The 14,967-nt window shown below is 41.8% G+C and overlaps 1 protein-coding gene across 2 annotated transcripts in view; it reads right to left on the bottom strand.

Annotated features, from left to right (window-relative positions):
- The window catches only part of SH3GL2 (SH3 domain containing GRB2 like 2, endophilin A1), a 131,448-nt gene that overhangs the window by 13,448 nt on the left and 103,033 nt on the right, over window positions 1–14,967 (bottom strand). For both annotated transcript variants that reach the window (XM_067553129.1, XM_067553130.1), the window contains exons 2-4: window positions 14,780–14,848; window positions 11,172–11,244; window positions 1,993–2,136 (exon numbers count right to left, since the gene is read on the bottom strand). In XM_067553129.1, the coding sequence (XP_067409230.1) occupies window positions 1,993–2,136; window positions 11,172–11,244; window positions 14,780–14,848 (286 nt within the window). The remainder of the gene's footprint in view (window positions 1–1,992; window positions 2,137–11,171; window positions 11,245–14,779; window positions 14,849–14,967) is intronic.

Here is a 14,967-nt window from a genome sequence, read left to right as displayed (position 1 = left end):
AACAGTTTCTGATTATTAGTAGATTTATTTTTTTGTAAAATATCTTTTTCAATTCACCTTTAAAAAATTGTACTCATGTCCTCAAAGTAGGAAGGAAAGAAAACCGGGCCAGTCTGAACAACTGCCACACCACGAAAATCAAGAAGTCAAATTCAGTGAAGAGTCAGATTTAAGTTTTGCACTTCCAAGGCGATATGAAGCAATAGTGAGCAAAACATCATTTTAAGCATTCAAAAAATATTTTGACCATTTCCTTTAAAAAAATGAAGGTGCAGCACCATCACCATGATATTCCCAAGGTATGGCTAAAACTTTGTTTTTAATTCCTCCTAACTTATTAATTCCTTCCTCATTAAATGCAGGCATTGAGGCTCAAAGAAATTGGTTATGCAAAACTAGGACCCACAGAACAAAGCGCCTGAAACCCTAATAAGGGACACCCATTATATGATCACTAAAGAATAAACCTTGCGCTTACCAATAGGAACTGTGCCCGGACAGTGCTGGCCACATGTATGTTCCCAGAGCTTTCTTCCTATGCTGGACATGGGTGGGGAAATTAAAGGTAGATAAGCAAGCCATGTTTCCTTGCGGCTGTGATGCATCAGCAGGTGAAGTAGCTTAGCTCCCCTCCCAATATCTTCAACTGCTAAGTAGGAATCCAGCTCTACTGCTGGGAGAAAGGATGTTCATCGCACACCCAGTGCAGCCACCAAACACAGGGCAAGATCTGGCCCCAGTGTTTTTGAATCTCCCCCACAACTGTGGTCCACAAAAATTACTATTCTAGCTTATCCGTCCCATGAAGTAAGCAGAAAATCCACACCTGCTTTGATACCTGGGATGGTGGGGAAGAGTCTAATTTAAATAAATTGGTTATGCAAAACAGGGCCTGCACACCAAAAAAAATAAAAAAAAAAATAGCCCGCCTAATGATGGATACCAGTCATTAGCTTTGTCTCCCAAGCAGGGGACGTCACCAACATATTGTATAACCACAGAGCCTGCTATAGGCATTCAGAGGAATGAACAAGCATTACTAGGTAGGAACCTATGGTATAGCTATTCTGCCTTTTGCCAGCATAATCATCAGGATTATGCAGCAATTTGTTCAGTTTACATTTTATTAAAACAATCTATGAAAAATATGTTTGAAATTTAGCATGTGAGAGAGAACCGATTAAAAATATCCAGTACTACTCAGCAGAATCAGTCCATGGCTGCTAAGTTAATAAGCAGATAATTTGGGTCGGACGATTAAACCAAACTAGAAGGCACCTTTTCTTCTGCAGATGTCTTCATTGCAGGAACAGAATTTTAATTAAAACTTAGAATAAAAGAATTTTTGAGGTATTATTCAAGCAACCTGCCTGTTGCTAGGGTAAAACTGACTGCACAGAGCTCCACACAAATGGGCTGTGGGAATACAACAAGAACCTGCTGTGGATGTGATCAGCCTAATCAGTGAGAAGACCACCTCCACTGTTGAAAAGTAACTTCAATACTCCTTACCCCAGCAAAATTCTCACTGACTTAAATGGGAGTTTTGATGGGTAATGAATGAGAAAAAAAATGTTGACTTGTACCCTAAAAGTAGAGTTCAACTAGTGAAAGATGAGTTCGAGTGAGAGGAATTAACATTTTCAACTGATCATTGTATGTTGGATTTTTATCTGGTGTTAGCCTTTATTCCATGTCTGCAGTGACATCCTCCTGTAAGGCATCTGAGGACAGGAGAGTTTTTACCATAACTGTAGGAAGGAACTGTAGGAAGGAAAATGGTTTGGCTTTCACCTGTAAGAAAATAATCCCCAATCCCCATCCGGTGAAGATATTGGCTCTACATCATCTTGATTGACATAGGCTTAGTGGGAATTGAACAGTTTGACAGTATCCGGGCTGTGCATTTATTGCAGCCTGTTCTCCAAAGCTCTTAACTCTACACAGGCACTAATGTACTCTCATAATTCAAAAGGGAAGAAACCAAGTTACCAAAGTTGCAATCATCGCCAAGTTCTCTTCCAAACTTCAGCATAGCTTCTGCCAATAAGGCTTCAGCCTGAGGATAGCCTGGCCCTTTTTCCTGACCTCGAATTTTTGACATCGTGTTGATCATGTTGAGTTTAGCTCTGGAAGCTGCAAGCAGATCAATAACAGAGTTAGCCAAGGACAGTAAATGGGGGATCTGGACTTTAAGTACTGTTTCTTAAACTGAAATAGGTAGAGTACAAGAGAGCTCACTTGTGCTCTCAGAAAAAGAACTGCTAAGCTGCTTGAAACAGGTTCAAAGTGCAGTAGAAGCTGCTATTTAACATGTACATCAGATAAATTGAAGATTAAATCTCAATGTTCAATCAATTTTTGGAGAGAGGGGGTGAAGTCCTGGCCACATTGATGTCAACAGGAATTTTGCCGTTGACATCAGTGGTGCCTTGATTTTACCTGGCATGTTCAGAGTGGAGACCATATGTTGCCCCCATATGAAGTCAATGTCAAAATACCCCTGGACTTCAACAGAGCAGAAAAAGCCCCAGGAACACTCTAGAGACTAGCCATTGCCGTTCAGGGGAGGGGAACATGAAGGAAGCTTTAAACCATTTATGTTCTCCCAACCGTCAGGTGGGCTGGGCAACAGGGCAATCTCAAGGTACAATCTAGATTGGTCTCCCAAAAGGCTGTTACTAGCTCCCCTGCCAGACTCCCTTATGCCCAGTCACATGCCCTATACTGAGCTATGGTGGAGGAGAGGGGACACAGAAGCCACTATGTTTGCTCTATTGCTCTTGGGAAATCCCTGGCTAGCCAATTAAGCCAGCACTGCAGCAGCTTTGCACTGACTAGTGGATGCCCAAAGAAGATGCAGTAGGGGCCAGAATCTGATCCTCCATATTTTCTAGATGTAATATTTTTTTTTCTTCAATATAAAATACACAGAATACAAACTCAGAACATTTGGGCATATAAAGGCTTGTTATTTTTACTAAGATTTTGGGAAGACACCTTTGTTGATATTAAAAAGAAATTGTGTTAACTCACATTCTCTCTCTAATACATCCTTGCAAAAAAATGATAGCTTGAAAAGACACCTGGGCCGTCAGAATTGATGAAAACATAAAAGCAAAGATGGAGAAAACCTTATTCAATAGCCCATATTGTGTGGTGAATACTGCCACTGCATAAATAGTTTGTGAATGTGCTTTAAGTCAGTGGTTCTCAACCAGGGGGACACATACCTATAGGGGAGTATGCAGAGGTCTTCTAGGGTGTACATCAACTTATCTAGACACTTGCCTAATTTTACAACAGGCTACATAAAAAGCACTAACAAAGTCAGTACAAACTAAAATTTCATACAATGGACTTGTTTATACTGTTCTATATATTATACACTAAAATGTAAGCACAATATTTCTATTCAGATTGGTTTATTTTATAATTATATGGTAGAAATGAAAAAGCAAGCAATTTTTCAGTAATAGCGTGATTTTGACACTTTTGTATTTTTACATCTGATTTTGCGAGCAAGTTGTTTTAAAGTGAGGTGAAACTTGGGGGTATGCAAAACAAATCAGACTCCTGAAACAGGTACAGTAGTTTGGAATGGTTGAGAGTCACTGCTTTCAGTAATATATTGTATCATATTTCTAATTTTGTCAAATACAATAAATAAGCAACTGTACCATCGTAAATAATTGCACAATAGGATAATAAATTTAAGCCACAAAATAAAAATACATTTGAATATTATTATGGGTCTGATCTGATTTAAATTCAGAAGAGCAAAAGCAATTCAAAGTTAAAGATGACATGCCATCTGTAATCCTCCCTATTGTGCATCAGTATTGCAGCACATATGCAAAATTATTCAGTATTTGGAGACCACAGCAGTACATAAGCACAGTGGATCCTAGATGGATTTTACTCTTCATTTAATTCACTACTGTTTGAAATACTGCAAATGAAGATCTGGCAGCTGCGGCTGTGGCTTTTCATATTGTGGCATTTGTGTACTAAAACCAGAAAGTTGTCTAATGCATATTTTGTGAAGAACATTATAAAAGAGTAGCATATTTTTAGCATACTGTATGCTTTTGTAAGAGTCTTCTCACTACTAAAGAGTGTCACTGGACCATACTATTTTGAATGTGTTGATGCCTCCTGGTCCCAAACTGCTATGGAACTACAGGCAGCAGACTAGCTGACAATCCAGTAAGAGACTCAATTTTAAGGAGGTGTCTTGCTTTTATAAATGGTGTCAGCAGCACACTCCACCTCTATGCTGCAAAAGGGGGTGTTCCTCTGCTATTGCTGGGCAGGAAGAGGTCTGAGGCTTTATTCTCTTTCGTAGGACCCGATCCAAACTTCTCTGAAGTCAATGGAAAGACTCCCATTGACTTCAAAGGGCTTTAGATCAGGTTCGTAACGTACTAGGGTACTAAAATGAGAGCAGTCTGCTAGCCCTCATGTTACCCCTGGTTAATGTTCCTGAGATGGGTGAGGAGAAGAAGCTGGGGAACTATGGGGAAGTAAAGAGACTAGGGCTTCGACAATTGATCATAATGGAGAAAACAGAACAAGGGGTAAGAGATAGGAGAGAAAATATTGGAACATGGGGAAAGCAAAAGCACAGATAACAGAGAAAAGATATGATGAAGAGAAAGACAAAAAGGAGGCAAAAAGTTGTATTTAAATGGGAAACCAGGGAAATTTTTTAAGATGGAGTAGAGACAGGAAAAGGAGAGAAATACAAGAGAATAAATAAAAGGTGGGGCACACTCTGACCAGATCAGGAAGAGGAAAACCGAAAAGCAGAGAAGAGAATGATGAAATGTGGAGATGAAAGGCGAGTAGGGGAAGGGGACAAATGGAGGAAAAACAGGGGAAACCAAGATTAAGAAATTGATACTCTACCAAGTAAGTGGATCCATATTAATCAATGTTCCTACATTTCACAACCTGCTGACATGATACTAACCACAAACACAGTCTGTGTCTGCACAGTGTTTAACATTGTGTTCCAACACAATATAATTTTCCAGGGTGTACAGACCAGCTCTCCACATCTCATTCACTTTGGCAGCCAATTCACAACATTGAAATATATAAATACATAAAATATCTCATTTTAAAAGCTGCCCTAGAAGAGTTTAAAAAGAAACAAACATTGCCAGCAGCTTCAATTTCTCAATCTTTAAATATAAAGACACAGACCTTCTGCATTACTTTTTTTAAGTTAGCCACATGCAACCCTGAACCTTCATAATATTCTTTTTTTGTCCCCTACAATCTCCTGTTAGGTATTTTCATAGTTAGGAAGTTCTGTAATGATTTTTTTCCCATTTGTGATATCCTCAAACAACTTCCCTTTCAATAAATTCACCACTGTTGTGTTAACAACATTCATTCTTTTCCCTGAAGCATGAGTTCATTAAGTTTCGAGTAACACTGATCAATAATGCAAAGTCAAGCTAACCACACCATCAGGAAAAGCTTGTCCTATTTCCCATTTCTTCATTCCAAGTATATTCCAATGTCAGGTAAAAGATTTTTAAAAATTTTAAATTAAAAACTAACTGTGTCAAACTGAAGCTCTGCTAAACTCTCACATCCCAATCTGCAGAACCAGATCTCCTCAATGTGCAGCATATTTATCAAGAGAGCTCTATTTCATCTCAACTCTGCCACCATGCCCTTCTGCCCCATTTTTTTTTTTTTTTTAAGAAAATAAATTTGTGCAGAAAATTGTTGTTTTCCTTAGAAATTTCCTGAATTTTCAATGAAAATCAAAATCCAAACCAAAGAGTAAACATCTCTGTTTACAGAAATCAATAAACCTGCAGTTTTTGTTTTCTGAAAACAAACTTTTGTGATATCTCATTGAAAAAAAATTGTAAGGGGAAATTTGGGAAATTAAAAAATATTCGGTGGGGAAGGGGGGAAATGGTGTTTCTTGACCAGTTCTATTCACTGAGTGAGTTCCATCAAAACCATGGCCAGAGTCATTGTTAGCTCCAGCTGCTTTTGTGCCCCTCCTGTGACACAAAGCAACTGTAACGAAGCAGTTAAGTTCGTTATATGACTTTGTGCTGCCAGAAAGCTACAGAGCAGCTTGTGGCTGAATCTGGACCACAATGTTGAATGCCTGTGGCTTGAAAGGAGCTAACAATTTTATCACTATGTATTAAGCTTATTGCTTTTTCTGCAGAACATTTGTTGATGATGAGCAATGAAGCTTTTGACCCAATAATAAACAGTGCTCCATCTGTTGACATGAAAACCATTTTAATTATCATTGTTTTCTGTTTAATGCTTCTTAAATTCAAATATCCTTTTCTCCTGTTTTTATTGTCAATGGTAGTGTCATTAAATTATCTTCCTTACCGCTGTGGTTTTACACACACATCTCCAATTAAGCTGTGCCAGTCACATTCCCTGATTCATCAAATTGGAGGGAATCTGTATCACACTGATTCAAGTCATTTTCCAGTTGTTAGAAGACTGACAGTGATGCAGCATTCCTAGTCACTGTATCTGCACAAAATTGTGTCTCATTAACTGAAAATGCAGGGCCTAATTTTCCTCTCACACTAATTTTACACTGGCAAAACTCCGTTGACTTCAGGGGAGTTATTACTGATCTGTGCTGGTGTAAGTAAAAGGAGAATCAAGCACTTAATTTCATGGGTTATTTTGGAAATCTTTGAACTGGGTTGGAGTTGCTTAAGTTATTGCTTCATTTAGGACTGCACCATCAGTGAATGCTCTCATGTTTGTCAAATACATCCTGAAAGGGCCTTCAGCAGCAGCCTTCTATCCTGTAATAGTTTTGAAATAATGTCTGCTGAGCGATCAGAGCTTTGCAGACTACTATTCTTAGGATACTCCCCTTCCAATTCCTGCTGACACCCCAGATCACTGCCTCTGCTAAGGGTGGTGTTGGTTTGGCATGAGAGAGGGACACACTCCTCCATGAGCCTTGTCAGCAAGACCCACTCTTCATGATAACCAAGTGTTTGGTTTCTATTTGGAAAGTTGAGCTCAGTCCCTCATGATCCCATTTGGCTTACTTATATATAAACAAGTTACCCGCAAGCCTCTGCTCCCTTCCGCAATTAATTGCCAGGGTCTCTCTTCCTCCCAACCACTGATGGTGACTACAGTGAGGAAGGACAGCTTTATTACACTGTCTCCCCACAGCATAAACTCCTTGTAGAGCGAAAATAAGCTCCTGTAGCCCCTTGTCCCTTCCCTCAGTCCTCTGCAGGCTAGGCTGGCCAGCCCCGCATCTTCCTTTTCGCACTCAGAGCATGAAGACCTGAAGAAAGAGAAGAGTCAAGGAAACAGATAATTTTCCCCATTCACAGGCCAGGGACTGGAGATCTTCTTTCAACCTCGAGGGCCTGCAATTCTGCTCCTTTGTCTTTTCCTCACTGGGCTGCACTAGCAGCACAGCTGGTCTCTCTCTGCCAGGCAGCAGTGGGCGCTGCAGAGAAAGAGAGAGACAGACCAGCTTTTCTGGCTGGAAGTGTGAGGTGTGAAATGATTTTGCTTAAATACATTTATCTGACTTAACTGTGCCACCTCAGCTGGAAGAGGACCATTCAACACTCTCCCTCTCAGATATCTTCTGGAATCTTCCTTACATACTTAAATGTCTCCTGTTAACTCAGCCCTACGCCTCCTAGTTCTAGTTTACACACTGCATTCAAGATCTGTTGCTTACAGCAAAGACCAGGGGTCAGGTGCCTAGTTCTCATCTCAGTCTTTCCACTTACTCTCTTTGGAAAATCTCTCAGGTCTCAACCCTGCACCCATTGAAATCAATGGAAGTTTTGTGATTGACTTCAGCAGAAGGAGGAACAGGCCCCTAACTGCTCATTGAAATGGGGTAACAAATAAAAAGAATAGTAATTCCCATCTCATAGCGATATTATGACCTTCCAATTCCGAGTTTCTCAAATGTGCTGAGTGCAGCCTCTGAGACAGTGGTGACTCACATGGAAACAAACCCTAGCCCCACAGAGCAATCAGCAATTCATAAAGAAAATAATGTTCCCATTCTCCTCTCAGCACAATTTGAGTCAATACTTGGATGTGAGTAGAATAGAGGGAGCTAATTTGTTAACTGCAGGTTCTTTGTTTGAATCCGAGTCACAGCTCTTCACCTTTCAGCTACCAGGCAGCATGGTGAAATAAAAACTGATTGCAGCACAGCTTGGACTTTCTAGGATCCTAGGGTTGTTATTTATTTAGGCTATGACTATAACCGTAAGAGTTGTGTTAGCAGCTCTCCCTGCTGCTAGCGGAGAACTACCATGACAGTAGAAATGTAGGTGTGAGCAGGATAGGGCCCTCTCAGACATTATAATGCCTTAGCCGTGCTGTAACCCCCAAACATGCCTTTCCCATTTGGTGTTATGGCAGGAGGCAGGCTCCTGCAAAATTCCTGTTTCTATCATGGTGTGAGGCAGAGAGAAAGAGCCACTGAAACACACGCACACACCTGTGTCATAGCATGAGGACATCCACACACCAACACCACCCCGCTGACCACTTCTGTGTCATGGTATTCAACAGGAGGGAGAAAAGGCAGCTCGGGGGGAAGACCACTCCAAACCTCACAGCCCCCTCCTGTGTACTTCCATGGGGAAGTGACTTCTCTGTGTGTATAAAGTTAAAATAAAAGCGTGTCTGGGGAGCTGCCTAAAGTGGGAATTGAACCCAAACTGCATACTGTACTGCATAGCAGCACCCCCACAGCTCTACCTGCCGTTGTCAGTAGGCTTGCTAGTACTCAACTCTCTGCAGCACGCCGCATGGCAGGGTATAGCATGCAGAGAAGTAATGACAATATGTTATATCTCTGTTAATTATGTATGTTTACATCACTGTTAGATTATTCATCTTTCACACGGCATATGGAATTTGTATAGGATTCACATAGCGTGTTGACACATTACACTGCTTTTACATGACTGAAATATTCCAACTCTTTAATATTTAAAATAGATTTTTTTTAAAGATTTTGCCTTAGTTCCTCTTGGTTAAGCTACCTACCGATCACAAGGGTTGTAGGTCATTTCTTAGTGACCTCTGCAAGCCAACGACTGCAGCAGTCCTAAACTAACCATCCTGTCACACTAATCTATCCATCCACCATGCCCGAGTCTTCAGAATGCCGGTAGCCCTGAGCCCGCAATGAGCTCCATGCTGGCAGACCCTGCACTAGCCCACAGCCTTACTGAAGTCACTGTGCAGCACCAAGGCCTGAGGAGGGAATCCTGTAAGCTGCTGAGTCCATGTGTGTATTTTTAAACACAGAGCTAAGGTTTTCAGAAGTGACTAGTGATTTTTGCGTTCTTCAGTTTTTAGGCGCTCAGCTGGAAATATCTTTAAAGAGCTGTTAAAACACAATATGTAGCCATTGCTCACAAATGTATTTAATGCTGTATATGAACAAAAAATTACCATAAAATAATTATCGCCTTGCTACGGGCCTGGTCCAAAACCCATTGATCTCAATGGGCGTTTTTCGACTGATCTCCATGGGCTTTGGATCAGGCTCCAAGGGTCTTCACAGGAACAAAATGCCCACAGCACGGCCATGGCTGGCCCAGGTGAGCTGACTTGGGGTCATGGGGCTCAGGCTATAGGGCTAAAAATGACTGTGCAGACGTTTAGGCTGTGGCTGGAGCCCAAGCTCTGGGACCCTCCATCCTGGCAGGTCCCAGAGCCTGGGCTCCAGCCAAAGCCCAAACCTCTACACAGCAATTTTTCACCCTTGGAGCCTGAGCTCGAGTCATCTGACCCAGGCCAGCCATGGGTTTTTAACCCCTGCGTAGACATCCCCTAAAACAATGAAAACATCAGAACTATAGATTTCCAAGTTTCTCTGCCAGAGTAAGTGAAATATCATTCAACCAGGGCTTGAAAGAACTTTCCCATTCTAAACCCCTATTTTGATTTTCTTCACATATAGTATTTTGGATGCCATCACAAGGCACGAATCGCAGGTTCTTTTTGGACAGGTAATTTTATTAGCCTGCAGTGACAGTAATACTTTAAAGTAACAGTAGGTAGGGCATTAGACTATCACTCAGGTGACAGGGGTTCTAGTCCCAGATCTATCACTGTATGACTCTGAACAATTCCCTATGCCTAAGTCTGTCTATCTATAAAATGGGAATAATGATACTGCCTCCTTGGTAAAGCACTTTGAGATTTACTGATGAAACATGTTATATAAGAGGTAGGTATAATCATCATCTCCTTTTTTGCAGTCTTACAATCAAGTTTTTATCTTTCAGCAAAACCTTTTCCATTCAATTTTAAGATCATGATAGAATGAGGAGTAAAAATTAACTCTCTACTTTCTACATTGTCCATTAATATGAGAGCAGAGGGTCAGTGAATTTAATTAAGATCAAATCTCATGCTTAGACATTGCAGTAGTCAGGAAAGAGTATCTGCAGTGAAATCTGTACAACAGATTAACCTACTGGGCACCCTCCTTTCTTAAACAGCCACCCAAACTATCCTGAAATGTAGCGAGTGCAACTCTGTTTCACAAGTTTTAGGAAATTACTTCTATTAAGAAGCAACTGATCTTTGTGAGGTCTTTGAATGGTCACTCAGCTGAAAATTTGGGAGAATACCAGACCGTTTCTTCACCCACATTTGAACTGTCAATGTAGGCTACATTGGTTAACTGCTGGCTACAGAGAAAGATAGAAAACTATACTCTAGTCTCCTTTATTATTCAATACGGATGGCTTTAATTCTGTCTAACCTGATGCTACTTTTGGGATAGCTGGCCTTGCTACTGCAGAAGCCATCAACACTACCTTGAGTCCACAAACAATCACCCCACACAAAGGGCCTGATTCTGATCTCACGTCATGTATTTCACTCCAATGTAACTCCATTAATTTTTAAATCCTAATTTACACCAGCATCACTGAGATTAGAATCAAGCCACATGTATGAGAAAGACATACACACACAATACACTGAAACACACTCCATCAGAATATACAGAAAAGCTAGCTCCCAAGAGAAGGGTGGTTAAGAAGTTACAGTGCAAAGGCTATTTAAAAAGCATCCTCTAAACTAGAACAACCAAGAAAAGGCAAACATTTTTAAAGTATCCTGCAACTCAGAAGTTCCATTACCTGGGTTCGGCTGAAGATATTCTACTGTCTTGGTCATTATTTCCATCACAGCCCTGCTGGTGACATCTACTTTCTGAAATTATAATGAAGAGAAAAAGAAGAGAAAAAACAAGGCAGACAAAAGTGAGATTTTGAAGAAAACTCATTTTTCTTCTTAGATTTATTCCCCTGAGGATCCTTGTTGGGGAGGGTGAGTGACAAGTACAGCAGTGGTGCTGGAGTGATTATAAAATAGCTTGTTTGTGAAGTACAGTAGTTCATGTTCTCCCCCAAGTTGGAGCAGAACCAATGTTAGCAGGCCCTGGCTCCCAAGGAGATTCCAAAATCTAAGCAGCAATAGAGAGCAAAGCAGCGGTGCAAAGAGAAAATAGATTTGTGTCTTTGAGAGAGACCTGGCCATGGTAATCTATGCATTTGCAACCTCTCTGCCGGACTACTAGTTTCACCTGTGTCTGACCATTTAACACCCTGCAGTTGATTTCCTGAGAAGGCCTGATTGGTGAGTTACTATCACACCAATACATCATGCTTTCAACAGGTTCCCCAGCCAAATGCACCTTTACTCTGCCAGACTCAGATACCTCTCCCCATTTCACAGTCAGCTGAGCAATCTGTCCCCTGAAGATGAACTGAGACCATATTTTATAAATCCCGAAAAACATGCTGCCCTTCTCTAGAATCAGCTGACGTATTCTCACTTGAACGATGGGAGAAGTTGGTTACTGTGTAATGTTCCTGTAGTAGCAATATAACCTCAGCGTATTGGCTGCTGTAAGAAGTCTTCCATGCATTTGGGTGTTTGGGTGCCTCAGATGGCAAGAGGGGCTCTTTGTGGTTCTCTTTGGATAAATTATCCTGCGTAATCTCACCTTCTTTACACAAGAGCAGCAATTCACAGCACAATATATTTATTTTGGCTTTATAAACATATCTTTAACACAAAGAACAAATGATAGGTCATGCTGAAAAACATCTCAGAAATACTTCTACCCCACACGCTTTCACCTTCCCAGTCGTGTTGGGACTCCGGCTTTGTTTCCAAGAGTATAGATTTGAATTGTATTGGCTTCATAGTAAACTGTTCTATTACAATTGCTCATATTATTGGAGTCAGTGAGTTCGGATGTACCCTTTTGATATCTGTTCCTACACCCATTTTCTTTTAAATTTAACTGTCTTTATTGAGAAGCTTATGGAGAACATACAATGAAAAATTTTTCCCAACACATTAAAGTTATATTGGGGAAATCGAGTAACTATATTTTATATGTTATAAAAAATGCTTATTTTATTTTTTATTTCTTTAACAAGAAAAAATGGTTTGAGATCCGATCCATAAGGGACAGATGGATTTGATTCTAAGCATCCTCAATAACCACTGACTTCATTGGGCATTCCAGGTACTCAGCACTTCTCAGGATCAGGCCCAAAGCGAAATATGTTGCTGCTAGTCTGCTTCTGCAGATCTGTGGATCTCTATTACATATTGTACTGGCTGCACTTACGAAAATGCTTCTCTACAGTCCATTTTCTGTCCTGCAGAGTGAATTCCTCCGAACAACAGTACTTTTTTTTTTTTTTTTTTTTTTAAAGTGAAGACGCCTGAGAAGAGCTGGTCACAGCTTCCTCTGCCTGCCCTCCCTCCCTCCCATTTTATCTTGTCTTTATCATCTGCCAGATCTGGCTCCCTCCCAACAGTGAAGGGCAGCAGGTAACTGGTGCTCAAAATAACAGGAGTGGCTGAACGTCCTGGTACAGGGCTCAGAGGTGGCTCTGCGTTGAAGAGCTGAGTAGCAGAGGCTGGAAAGCTGACAGGGACCATGCATGAGGGGAGAGAACACTTCCAGTGTTTACTGAAGGGCTAGAAGGGGGTATCTTGGATGATGAAGACAGAGTTTTCTCAGCTCCAATCCTTCATTTTAGCATTCTCAAGAGAAGTAATCTCATCCTTATGTTTCTAAGCCTCACAACACTTCTGTGGAAGGTAAAGCTGGTGAACAATTGTTTTAACATGTTTAATTCCACACACATATGGAGCCTGCACAGCTGAAAAGACTGATCGTGGTGTATAGAATATCACCTGGTGACCATGTGTTGCAATCCAGAGGGATAGGAATGCAGTAGTTACTGGGCATATCATGGTAGCTCAGTGGCCCATGGAAGATGAGCTGATGCCTGTAGTCCTTTCCTAGCAGAGTGGTCATATTAACAATCACACCTCTAGACTTGGCTCTAATTGACAATCTTTTCAGCCATCTTTGCAGAGAGACCATCGAATGAATGGCCCTGGGGAGTGAGCTGTTCACTCCTAGAGGTGGTCCCTCTAGGTCAGAGTTGAAGAGCGGTGGCATGGCAACGTGTTGGTAAGCAGGACTTAGATGTTCTGCAGATAAACAGCCGATTTCATTCTCTAGGGCTGCCAATCTCGCACTATTCGGAAGCACAAAATGGAAAATGGAACTCACCCTTAACTAGTTTCCATTACAAATTTCCCACCAGTTTTCAACTGCTCAAACCTTCTTAAGCAAAATTACATTTTTATTACAATCTCTATGCTTGGGCTAAGTACAAAGAAGAAGCAAATCTACTGGTTTTAAGTGATATGAGCAAGAAAATGCCCCCACATTTGCTTTTCCTCTATGCTCCAGATGACATTTTTGCATAGAGAGAGCGCTAAAGGTACAGGGGTGGAGCGCTCACTTCTCTAGAGAAAGACTGTGTGTATACACTGGCACGGGGTGTACCACTCACCGCTGCTCTGGTGCCTCCTCCCGGTCACTCTGGGGGCTTAGCTCTCGAGGCAGATGCCTCCTTCTGTGGTTTGCACACCATCACTCAGATTGGTCTGCAGCCCCCTCGCTCCAGGAACCACAGTGTCCTCTTTGTGACTTCACTCTGCGACTCGGTCACTCAGCATTTTCCCCTTCCAGGGCACAGTCCTTCAATTCTCTGTCACTCCCACAGTAACCCAGGTAGTCTTCCAGTTCACTGCCCCACCAGTCTAGGCCATGGCCTTGGTGGCTGGCAGGGGAACCCAGGCCCACCCTTTTCTCTGAGTTCCAGTTCAGGGACCCTCAATTCAGCTGTTCTGGGCTTTCCACTCTCTGCCTTCACTGCCCCTTCCCTGGATTGCTTCCTTGCACATTGGTTCCCTCATCCCTCTTCCCAGGGAGGGAGGAAGTGACTATCACTTGCACAGCTCTGCAGGTTCCAAACCCTCCTCCCTCTTCCTAGGGACTGACTGCCTTTTCCCAATAGCAACCCTTGCCTGTTGCCAGCATTATAGGCCCCCCATTTCTGCCCAGCTGAGCCTGCTTTCAATTGGCTCCCTGCTCCCTGGCTCCTCCTCCAGGTGCAGCCTGTGAAGTTAATTGGCCTCCCTGGCCATCTTAACCCCTCTCAGTCCTGTGTCAGGTGGACACCCCATCACATACACCCACATGGCATTGTGCTCCCTTTTCTTCCAAGAGGGATTCACAGCCATGGGAAGACAGGTGCTGTTGTCCTTTTCAGCATCTTTAGACTTTCTGCTGGGGGAAGGCATCTCTAAACTTGGGTGCTTTTTGAAAATCCCACCCTAAAAGGATAATACTTATGTACAGACTCACCCTCTCCATCTCTTTGAAGTCATCATCTAGCTTAGTTCCTTCTGCACCTCCAACCTTCTCACTCACTTTCTGTGGAATAAAAATAATAAAAGATAAGATCAATGATGACTGAAGAGCTACCCAGAGTTTTCATATGTACATTGGTTTCCAGTGCCAAGGGGTTTTCATATAAAGGAACTGGTATAGGG

Source organism: Emydura macquarii, unplaced genomic scaffold (assembly GCF_026122565.2).
Source record: "Emydura macquarii macquarii isolate MOO-44397 ecotype Brisbane River unplaced genomic scaffold, CSIRO-AGI_Emac_v2 contig_1451, whole genome shotgun sequence".
NCBI lineage: Eukaryota > Metazoa > Chordata > Testudines > Chelidae > Emydura > Emydura macquarii.
Note: the sequence above shows the minus strand (reverse complement) of the source record. Positions and strands in the feature narration are given on the sequence as shown.